This window comes from Maniola hyperantus, chromosome 9 (assembly GCF_902806685.2).
Source record: "Maniola hyperantus chromosome 9, iAphHyp1.2, whole genome shotgun sequence".
NCBI lineage: Eukaryota > Metazoa > Arthropoda > Insecta > Lepidoptera > Nymphalidae > Maniola > Maniola hyperantus.
Genome location: NC_048544.1, coordinates 9,906,020 through 9,918,423, shown reverse-complemented (window position 1 = coordinate 9,918,423; position 12,404 = coordinate 9,906,020). Strand labels below are relative to the sequence as shown.

At 33.1% G+C, this 12,404-nt stretch overlaps 1 protein-coding gene across 4 annotated transcripts in view; it reads left to right on the top strand.

Moving 5' to 3' along the window:
* Positions 1-8,840, top strand: part of LOC117985652 (small G protein signaling modulator 2-like) — a 45,968-nt gene extending 37,128 nt beyond the window's left edge. For 3 of the 4 annotated variants that reach the window (XM_069500515.1, XM_069500516.1, XM_034972426.2), the window contains exons 18-23: positions 527-681; positions 791-915; positions 1,486-1,665; positions 2,296-2,422; positions 2,505-2,655; positions 3,392-8,840. In XM_069500515.1, the coding sequence (XP_069356616.1) occupies positions 527-681; positions 791-915; positions 1,486-1,665; positions 2,296-2,422; positions 2,505-2,655; positions 3,392-3,480 (827 nt within the window). In that variant the 3' untranslated portion in view covers positions 3,481-8,840. The remainder of the gene's footprint in view (positions 1-526; positions 682-790; positions 916-1,485; positions 1,666-2,295; positions 2,423-2,504; positions 2,656-3,391) is intronic. The other variant, XM_069500517.1, reaches the window with a different exon arrangement.
* Positions 8,841-12,404: the final 3,564 nt, after the last annotated feature.

The window sequence follows — 12,404 nt, the reverse complement described above, 5'->3', positions numbered from 1 at the left end:
TTTCTTAAGAAGTGAAGTAAGCAATCAGAATTTTATAAACTTCATATTGAGAAATATGGAGTAGCTATTAAGTTGTGTATATAATAGGCTACTTGACAATTTTTTTAAGTTGGTCTTAAATGGTTAATATTTGTCCTATTATATCAAAAAAATTAACACTATATTTTTTTGCGCCCTAAAAACCGTAAAACTTTAATTTAAAAAAATATTTTTCTTAGACAGGTGAAAACACTGTTAACCCAGTAACCCTGGGTTACACTGTTGTGTAACCCAGGGTTATACTGTTGTTTACAAATGCATGACGTCAGAGCACAGATAATCTATCGGCCAAACATGGCCGACAGTGTTTTCACCTGTCTAAGAAAAATATTTTTTAAATTAAAGTTTTACGGTTTTTAGGGCGCAAAAAAATATAGTGTTAATTTTTTTGATATAATAGGACAAATATTAACCATTTAAGACCAACTTAAAAAAATTGTCAAGTAGCCTATTGCATTTGAAAATAATGTAAATATTTTATATCTAGTAAATGTCAGCCCAGCGCGGAGTCCTTTAGGAGTTGTTCGCGAAGAATCACATTCAGCAGGAGCATCCTTCGATACTTTGGAGCCAAGTGATCCCCGTCCTGAAAACAGATCCAACTGTGTTTCTCCTGCCAGTTCTAATGGAGGAGTATACTCAGTAAGTTGCCTCGATACAGTATAAAGTTTGATTAACGAAAAAAGAGACTTTTTCCCATGTCATGTCGCTCAAAATTGTAAATATTTTTACCTTATACGATTTTTTCCAGAACGAATTAGTGGAAAGCTTTGCACTAAATCTACATCGAATCGAAAAGGACGTGCAACGTTGTGACAGAAATTATCCTTTTTTCACCGACGAGAATTTGGATAAATTAAGAAACATAATGTGCACGTAAGTTATATTTGAAAACAAATTTATAAAACAGACTTTATATCTTACTTACTTATTAACAATTTTTTTTTGCAATTACAAAACTTTTTTGATCATGTTGGTTCTATTATACAATCTATAACATTGTGCTGGTCAATTAGTTATCTTGAACTGCATCCAGTGTTCAATGTTCATCATGAAACTTTACAATTGTGCATTTATGGAGTAACGATTATTATTATCGTTGCCACACATAGAGCATTAAGTTAAGAGTTTAAGTTCTACTAAGTATTACTGATGATTTGACCTGCAGCTCGTTCCAGCAACGCACAAGACTGCAAATACTATTTTATACATGGCATAATCTTGTACCTATATCAAATATTTGAAAAGAGCAACCGCCGAGTTTCTTGCTGGTTCTTCTCGGCAGGAAAGGCATTCCGAACCAGTGGTAGATGCATCCGTCTATTCGTAAGCACTTGTAAAAGTTTATACGAATAAAAAAGATTTTCATTTTCATTTTCATTTTCACTGTCCTATTTTTATTTTCCTGTCAAGAGATTTTAAATCGCTAAGTTTTTTCTGTGTAAGGTTTGTGTGGGAGCACCTGGAAATGGGCTATATGCAAGGCATGTGCGACCTTGCAGCTCCGTTACTGGTGGTGATGAAGGAAGAAGCCGTAGCACATGCGTTATTTTCTCGCCTGATGGCACGAGCCAGAGACAATTTCCCGTCAGGGCAGGCTATGGATGCTCACTTTGCTGATATGAGGTGACAGAAAATCTCCTTAAAAACCTTGATTAGATAACAGCTAATGAAAAGCTACTGTCCCTTGCTCGACAGTTTTTTTTATTTTCATACAAATATTTGGCAAACTTTTTAATTTCTTTAAACCAAGTAAAGTAAAAAAAATTGAACAATTGTGAAATGAACTCGCGTGGACAGGGTTTTGTAACCCGTAGGATGCATTTATGTATGTCAGTTTGTATGCATAATATTGAGAGATTTATCATGGTATTTTAAGTCGACAGACTTCATATAGGTTTTCCCGTAATCTTTAAGTAAAGTAGTCTACAATAAATAATTTATCAGCGTTCAATGTATCATTTTAGTGGTCTTGAGTTTTTGAATTGTTTTCAAACGAAAGTAAGAAAAATCTTATACCGCCACAACTTAGAAATCGGTGGTTTATTTGGGGGTTTGTTGACTGAGCTCAAATAGTTCCTATAATAACCATTAAAATAGCCCCTTTCAGGAATGTACTGCATTGCAAGTCACTCCGATTATGCATATTATGTGTTATCATAATTTATATGCAATAATACTTATATGAAGTTCATACGTTTTTAGAATCTTTTTTGCTTGCTTATTTCAAATTCAACGATTAGATTTTGTTTTCAGGTCATTAATCCAGATCTTAGACTGTGAGTTGTATGAGTTGATGCACGCACACGGGGATTATACACACTTTTACTTCTGCTACCGCTGGTTTCTACTCGATTTTAAGCGAGAGCTACTCTATCAGGATGTGAGTTGAAATCACTTTGGGCTTCATACATATTTTGGTCTTGTTTCTATGATCTTATTCCTATCTCGTAAATTTTTTGCAGGTTTTTGCAGCGTGGGAGCTGATATGGGCCGCACGATACGTAGCCTCCGAGCACATGGTGCTATTCATCGCACTTGCTTTGCTCGAAACTTACCGAGACGTGATTTTAGCTAATTCCATGGACTTCACGGACATCATTAAGTTCTTCAACGGTAAAATTTATAATTCTTTCCTGAACCCTACTTTTACCTACAGTAAAATTTTACTTGCATCACCCTTATCTATCGTCAAGTTTTTAACTTTGCATGTTTATTGGTTGGTTTTTCTTACAGTAGGTCGCTACCGTGTCTAAGAGGCGTTTAGGTCTAGGGTTTAGTCAAAATCATATTTCTACCTACCCTCAGGATAAAGAGGTAACTTGATTAGGTATTGCTGTACCTAGGGTTGCCAGGCGCCCGGATAAAGCCGGACATACGTAGGCTTTTTGATTGCGTGTTCGGTCAAAATAAACGGTGTCCGGCTTGTCCGGATTTTGTTACGCTTTTTACATTTCCCAAACGAGCGTGGCCGAGCGCAGGCGAGTCGACTGTCGGTCGCTCCCGCAGACGGCAGTACCGCCTAACAACAATATTTATGACAATAATAAAAAAAACTTGATTTTACATACAATTTTCTTGTCGAACATAGTAACACTAAGACACAAAATTCTCAATAATGTAGGGTATCCGGCCTTTCTACCCAAATGTCCGGCCAAACTGGCTGGTCTGTCCGGCTATTAGGTTTGGCGACCTGGCAACCCTAGCTGTACCTAGGTACATGTTAAAATATTATCATATTTCTCATATTATGTTCATCTAACCGGAAAATGACATATATTTAGGATTACATAATATAAAACCATTTTCAATAATGATGGATATATAATTTTTATTCGTGTATTATTTTCAGAAATGGCTGAGCGTCACGACGCTTCCGCCGTGTTATCATTAGCCCGAGATCTTGTTCTGCAAGTTCAAACTCTAATTGAAAATAAATAAGGTTCAAATTATAGAAACGCACAGATCTCTTAGAGCCAATGTTCAATGTTATGCAACACACCTAGAATAAACGTTCAAATAATAACTAGTCCTAGTAATTAAACAAATGTTTAATATAACAATTTTATCAAGTTATTAGACAAAAATGTGACAGTGTTTGTATGACTGTAGAGTGTAGATGTCTTTAATAGTATAGTATCAGGCGGTAAATAATTGTCGTATAGGGCACGGTGCGCATTAAAATAAATTACTGTATATTGTTCTTTGTTTCTGTTTCTATATTAAAATACTTATTGGAATTATTGAATTTTAGAATGGAATTTATTAATAAAATTGTTCTTTTAAATAATTGTTTGAGTAGGTACATTACTTATTAAGAATGTACTTGTCTTTGTTTGATTAAAATATATAATACGATTAAGTTATCATATTAGGTATATTTTATTCGTATTGGAAAAAAACAAAGGGAGAGATTTGCTAAAGATATAAATCGGATACGATGATATTTTTAATATTATATTTATAATCAGCTTAGAATTTTACTGAATGATAATAATCGATATTCAAGTAGGTAATGAAACTAAATAATATATCGATGTGATTATCGACTAAACTTTAATTTATCTAAATATTGCTATATTTTGTCATAAAAATGTACTTGAATGTTTTTGATGGGTCCTAATGTTTAACTGATCGCCAAATATTGTAAAATATAACGAACGCAAAAATATTCATAAAAATTGTAAATGACCACCAAAATTTAAACTCCATCAATATTTCGTAATTCTTTTTAACAAAATTATTGGTCAAGGGAGGGCGCATTTTTGAGTGCGTTTCGGCGCTCTTCGATAACTACTACCAATCGTAGGGAGTTTTTTGATATTTTAATGTAGAATGGAATTAAATATTACTTACAATTTAGCAGGTATCATTGCTTATGGAATCCTTATGACTATCTGTCACAGTTGATAAAGAGAGGCATGAACAAAATCTATGCTAAGAAATCTGACTGTCCCTACTCCCTAATTACACGCGTGTAGATAATAAAATATGTAATTGGTTTCCAGGAAACGGGTCTAACGATTTAGATGAAGTTTTGAATTTAGATAAATGTTTTACCTTCTAGGATTATGTTGGATAGGTACCTACAAGGTACCTACAGGCTACAAAGAAATATCTAATATATTAAATTATAATAAATAATATTATTATGACAATGACTTAACTATAAAATCCTCTATATTTTAATTTGATTGACTAACTACATTTCAGCGACATCAATTTTTAAAATTAACTAGGAAGGTAGGTACTTACATAATTTTCATTGAAAAATGATTTTTCGTTTACATTTAGTAAGTATCTTTGCATAAAAATGCATGGAACTATACCTAACAAATAACAATTAATGCAAAGATATACAGACATACACATGATCCTACAGATAAAATATATACCTACTTAAATATTAAGCATATGCAAAATTATTTTATAGCAGATCTAAAACTATTTGTCGTAGAGGTAATAATATGTACCTAATTATAAATAAGAACTTACGTAATTGCGAACTTTTTGCATTAAATGTAATCAAATTATTATCAAAATAATAATGTGTCCTCATATCGTCTTGTTCCCCCGTGCCTTTAAATTCAACATAAAATAATCTAATCCTAAAAATATATAGTAATTTTCACATTTTATAATATTTATAACTACTTAAAATTTAATCAATAACATAATCAATCATAACTATATGTATATCTATGCATAATTTTTACCGTTATGTGTGCAGTGCAAAGTTTAATATTATATACCTATACTATGCAGTGTTTTAAAGCTTGAGATGATATTCCAAAAGTACAACGAGTATCATATCAACCCACATAATGCAGAATTACTTACGCCATTGAACTAACGATTTCTGTTAAAAATCAATGATATTAGAAGAAACTTCTAATATCATTGTTAAAAATTATCTAAATGCTGTACATCGAGTATTGACCTACGGATTTAAATTTGGTTCCATTAAGAAAATTATAAATAGATTTCTTTTTTTAATACAGGTAAACGGGTAAAACTAGTTAAATATATTATTAAACTTCTCGGTAGGAAAGGCATTCCGAACCACATTGAAACCTAATGGAGATGACACAAACTATAAGTACCTACCTAATCATAAAAATATAGGTTCGTTCGTACGTACTGAATATAAGTAATAACAATAAGTATTAGGTAAATACAAATATTAAACTAGTTTATTTGTAACTAAAAATATATTTTTGTTAAGTACGAGTAGGTACCTACAATGTATTTTTAGGTGCATGTCAGCTACATTAATTTAAAAAGATTAAAAATCTTTGATAAATCGTGTACACCAGGCTTTATAAGATAAACCTTGTGCTTCCAATAATTGGGTATGAATTTGTTACTTACTCTATATTTTACCTAAGTACAATATTACCCATAAAATTGTAACTTGTAACACGAATTGCGATGCTATTTGTTGGTTTCAAACAGGTACTTGGAAATATCTTTGACTAATAAATTATATGTAGGTACCTAAATAAATTATTATTATGAATACAATTTTGTATTGTCATCCGATGACTGTTTGTTATGAAAAAGAGAGGTAGGCACTTTACTGGTTCAAAATTATCTAATAAGTTTCGTAGTAATCATTAGGCTCTAGAAATCATAGTTATATAGGTACCTAATTGAAAATTTTAAAATGCTATCGAATATTTATTATAAAAAATAAATGTAGGTAAAAACCTTACTGAAAATTCATGTGAAATAGGAACATAATTATATATAGTCCGTAAAAAAGACTCCTCACGCGCCATTACTCTATGGGTCAACTGTCATGGCAAAATAACGGTTCATCTTTAAAATATGGACTAAAATCGTACTTTTGACATGAAATTTGACACAAAAAGTTAATTTTTGGCGCGTGAGGAGTTAAATTTTACGCGACATAATTAGTTTATTAAATTTGGTATAGGTATGCCTATCTCATTTCCGTGAAAAATGAAAAAATTGCCATTTATAAAAAAGGAATTTTTTCAATTAATAATAATATTGAATCCAAATAGGTAGAGACTACCCACCTACTGTTTTTGAAAATGTAGACCCAAATATTTAAAATGTAGAAGTGATGGACGCCACAAATACTATATACATACTCGTAGCTGTACAAAATGACTTCTCGCGCGCCAATTTAAATTTATATGTCAAAATTGTCATGTCAAAAGTACGATTTATTCCTTATTATAAATCTTGTTTTAAAGGTGAACCGTACTTTTGACATGACAAAATATGACAGTTGACTCATAGAGTTAAAATGGCTCGTAAGAAGTCATTTTGTACGGACTATACAAAGGTCTATTTTTAAATAGTTAAAATTAATACTTTTTATTTCTAGATGTACCTAGATACGACTAAGTCCGCCTCTTAGTCCGTTGCGCTATGAAGATTTTATTAAATAATGTAATTCAAAGATGGTGTCAACCGCTTGCTATTTCTATATAATATTTTGAAGGTTATTTTTAGTTACTTATACTTAAATATTATTTTTACTTAATGTGAAAAATACGTTGAAATATAGGTAAATATTATGTATAAATGTGTGTACTAAGTGGCCATTGACCACTATATTCTCTTATTGTCATTTCTACGCAACTAAAGCTATGTATAAATACCTTAAATACAACTGTATTTTATGTTATTACGTAAGGCTTGCGTTGATGTTTCTATATTATGCATTGTTGTTCAGTTTGAAATAAGTATTGTGATCGTTGTTTAATAATAATTTTATACCATTTTATCGTAAAGATCTCTATCCACAACAGAGAATCGTGATTTTATACGCTTATTGAACTCGACATAATTACATTACATATTTATGGCATATTAACTACCGCTCAAGGCACATAGTGGCAAATACGTTTACCGGTTATAAATTTTTTACGTGAAAACTGTCACAACATTTCGTTATGTTATATTATGTTTAAAAATTAACGTTAATAGTAGCGGTTTATATATTATTATACCATGATTCAACGTCATTTTTTAACGTTAGTTACTTACCGGTAAACACGCGTGAAACGAGGACGCTATTTTGTACATGACATCGACGGAGATGGTGTATAAGTGAACATGTTAAAGCAGTCTCTACTAAGTTTATGGAAGTCATAATTAATAAGACAGGCCTACGTCCACAAGTGAAGCTTTATCCAAATTGTGTTATGAACACTGAGCGATATCAAATATTGAAAAAGATTTTTAAGTAAGTAACTAGGTACTAGATTAAATGTAGGTAAATGTTATATTAAATATTTTTGACTAAATGTTTGTATGTACTGAACTAGTAACTACAGTTTTCATTATTATTTTGCACATTGTTAAAATAAAGGTTCGAGGCATATTGGCATCAAAAAGTTCAACAACGGTTCTGTTTGTAGCAGGCGTTACTTTGCGGAAGTCCATGATATACAATGAACCAGAAGCTTAATTTGCTGTAATCCGCTGAAACAGGTCCAACGGTTCTTTTGTTCAACTTTAACTCCACTCAGTAATCCGCGCGTTTCTAGGCACTTTGTGTCGCCTCTTTTATTCACAAAAAACTTAAATTGTTCTTCACAAAAACTTGTAGGTAGCTCTACATACATACTGGAGATAAAACTTGGACACGTCACTGCGCTTAAACTCAGTTGCAATGTGCTTTGATCCTAAGAAATATATTTACTTACCAAAGTTTAGATCCTACTTACATTTATAAGTATTATTGTAATTTAAAGATTTCTTTTAACTTTATATTACTTGCGTACCTGTCTATACCTATATTTAAATTAATATACTTAGGTACTTAATACTATTTTTTTATTGTAGGTACCTACCTAATCAAAACAAAAAGTTAATTTAAATGAAGATTTTTTCAGTTATACCTACCTATCTGGTAGTCTAGTCAGTCTGAAAAAATATATTATCTCCTGTAGGCTCCCGTTGCTACAAAAATCTACATCGGAAAATTTGTTATGTTGAACGAAATTTGAAATGTCGTATCTACTTAAGTTTGATGAATAATATTATATTGAATGTTATTATGTAAAGTGATGTTGGTATAATTTATGTACCTACTTATGTCAAACTATTATATTTGTAAGTGAATTAGGTAGGTATGTGTAAATCTCATGTAGGTACTTGCTAAAAAAACATTAAATCTTTTACGTGTCACAAACATTTAGAAATAAATGCGATATTATAGTGACTATATGACTATATAATACCTATCATGATATATTTATAAATGATTTGTAATAAATAACTATTTTTGTGAAATCATCTTGTCATTAAAATATTTCCATTTAATATGTAGTTTTATGTTTTTTTGCCAACCCTTGATTGTATTAACTGTTAACACTACTTATAGAGAGAGGGAGAGAGCCAGCGAGGGACAGACCTTTGTTATTTTATAAAAACTGAAAGTTTCTCTGCGTATTGTCCCCAACAACGAGAGGAACGATCAGCGACAATGAAGCAACCCCAAAATTGTTATAGTTTAAGGGTGCCGGGCAGGGGGTTTCCACGATACTAAGTGTGTGCAAACGCATGACATGATTTCTAATACTATTCCGAAGAAAACATAAAAAAATTAGACATTATCCTTTGACGTAAAGGTTGTTTACTCTTTTGTTACCATTTATCTCCCAAAGTCACCATGATCCAAATTTCATAGTCGCTGATCGTTCCTTCCTATGTTGAGACTTGGGGACAATATGCAGAGAAACTTACAGCTTTTATAAAATAACGAAGGTCTGGCACTCGCGGGCTCTTAGTCTGTTATATGTCAAAAACCTCGAGGTGCATTTTTATAATAGGTACTCTAAAATAGAGTTAAGTCAAATGCACTGATATCTATACGTACCTATTGATATTAATGCGTCTGAGAGCTAGGTACCTGTGTGCTTTCGTTGTAATATGTTCTGTAATAATTTCTCTGGCCTGTCAGTCTGTTTCGATCTCATCCGAACTGCAATGTACATCCTCTAAATACTTAGAATCCTAACATAAAACAAATTATAACTTTCTATAATACTTAATAAGTAGATATGTAACTTTTAGGCACCTACCTAACTTTTACTTACTGAGAGGTACAAGTATCTTGCATAAGTGCAATCTCTTATGATATTCAGTAAACTTGATATCAAAAGGCGTACGGAATATAAGGAAGTTCCATAACCTCAAACATTAGGTATTAGGTATAAGCAGGTAAGATTTTCCTCTGCCGCTGCCTTCGATCATTTAATTAGCTAAGGTTATTGCAATACGAACAGCTGGCATGACCTACATCGGTCAGTCCTATGATTTGCCGAGATATTTCAGCGTAACTTACCAAAGTGTTAACCTACTGTAGGTATTATATTATGGAGATTAAAATATTATTTGATTCCAAGAAAAAAGAAAGACACCATTATACTGAGCAGAGCGCGTTGAAACTTAGCAGTTATAGTCCGCGACAGGTCGAGATGACAAACGGGGTATGAGGCGGGGGACACTCCGCAAACCCGCACGTCACGCGCACCGGGTTAGCTCGAGGGCTGTGCGGGTGTGCGGGGCGTTGTTGCCGGTTGCCATCTCGACCGGGAGGAGTAAACCAAAATAGTCGGTGCAACGTATCCGCGCCACTAAGTTAAGTAAATGGAATAAGTGATTTTTAGTATTTTTACTGTCAATCAAAGTTAAAAAAAAAAACAATATTATAAAAGAACCTAAAAAAGGGGCTTTTATCCTAGCGATCAGAACAAAACAACGAGTCATTGATCGTGTGTTATAGGTTAGTGGACTATGATATTGTTTTCTCGTGATTTACGTACCTATCATCATCTTGATACCTACGTCACATTAAATTGTAAGAAATTGTTTACAAATATCGCGGCAATCATGGGAATACCACAATATTTTGGATATGGTTAAGTACTTTTTTATTTCCCATAGGCATAGTCTGTTGAATATTGTTAGTAAAAAGAATTGTAAAAAAATAGTTGGGCTCTACATTAAATTAATCAATTAGTAAAATACTTAAAATACGTATGTATGCCAATAAGGTAAGTAGGTAGGTAATAAAAGTGTACCTACTAAATATCCATACTAATATAATGATATATGCGAAAGTGTGTCTGTCTGTCTGCTAGCTTTTCACGGCCCAACAGTTATACCGATTTTGAGGAAATTTGGTACAGAGTTAGCTTACATCCCGGGGACGGATATATTATGCTACTTTTTATCCCGAAAAATGAAAGAGTTCCCATAGGATTCGTAAGGCCCATCCGCTTAACCGATTTATATGAAATTTGGTACAGAGTTAAAACAATTCAATATCGCTTGCTTAAACGGTGAAGGAAAACGTCATGAGGAAACCTGCATGCCTAAGAGTTCTCCATGTTCTCAAAGGTGTGTGAAGTCTGTCAATCGGCATTAGGTCAGCATGGCAGACTATGACCTAAACCCTTCTCACTCTGAGAGGAGACCCAGCTCAGTAATGGGCCGGTAATGGGCTGATCATGATGAATTGATTCCTGTAATGTCACTTAAAATGTTGCAAGAGCGGAGCGAGACCAATAATTAATCTATGGTTGCAACTAAAGATGGGCGTTATTGGCTATTTCTGGCAACGGTTAATCAACAGTTATTTAGTTTCAATACCAATATTGATAACCGTTGCCGAATATCGGTATCAGAGTTGTGTTTCAACTAATTTAATATGCGCAACGCGCAGCGGTTTCCGTTGTAGTAACTAAGCTAGCTGCCGTATCAATACCGTCTGTATAGCTAGCGCGCGCATATTCACTAAAATAAAACCAATTTTACTTTCATGAATATCGTGAAGTAATCACAACCTTAAGTTCATAGCAGCAAAGTTTAATTATAATGATCATTGACATAGCTCAAACTATAGTGGACGCCTGCACGAATAGTTTGCCACAATCCAGTTAACCAAAAACATTTCACGAAGATTGATAAACCAAAGAGGACCTTATCTCTATTACTCTAAGGCTAACTGTATCAAGATTGATTGATCAAAGTGTAATGGACAAGTACTTGTACAGTTAAGCCTTAGCGTAATAGAGATAAGGTCGGCTTTGGTTTATCGAGTTCTTAGTTACTAAGCCGGTAGCCAATAACCGCTCCTTCTCAGCTTTCAGTGAAAGAAAGAAAGAGAAGGCATAATTATTGCGTTTCTAGTTACCAAAAAACCAAACAATGCATTGTCAGTTGCCAGTTGGCAGCGTTGCGTTGTCAGGTGGTTCGTCATAGATGTTAGCTGATAACCGTTGTTAGCTACGACAATAACGCTATCGTACGCTATAGGCACGGCAGCGGTTTTCAGTTAAGTTAAGTTATAGCGGACACTTGTCTAGTTGCAACTAATATTTGCTAGGTAAATAATATGTATTTAAAGGACTAAAGAATACTAACTTTTACTTACTACGTAAAGAAGTCACACTTCATTCCCCCCGCGCCAGTAATGTAAGGTGACGAGTAGTCCTTGTCACGCAGCACGCTCGATTTAGGTTGCATACTTAGTACCATTCTAGTGATTGAATTTGTTTATGTATGAAGTGTCGGGGATGTGCTGGTACCACAAACATGTCAGGTGTCAGTTTTTAAGTAAACAAGTAGATACACAGTAGGTACCTACAAAACAATGGCCAATATTTACTCAACGCGCTTAAATATACCTACCTATTATACTTACTTAATCATCATCTACTATTACACAAATAGTAATATATTTATCATAGTCATACAGTAATAGGTAAAGGTACATAGACCTTAGTATCATTGCCTTCAATTTTTTTTTGTAATATTAATAAATTTTACGTGGCATATCATCGGCTATGATCATCGGTTAGAAATAAAACTAAATA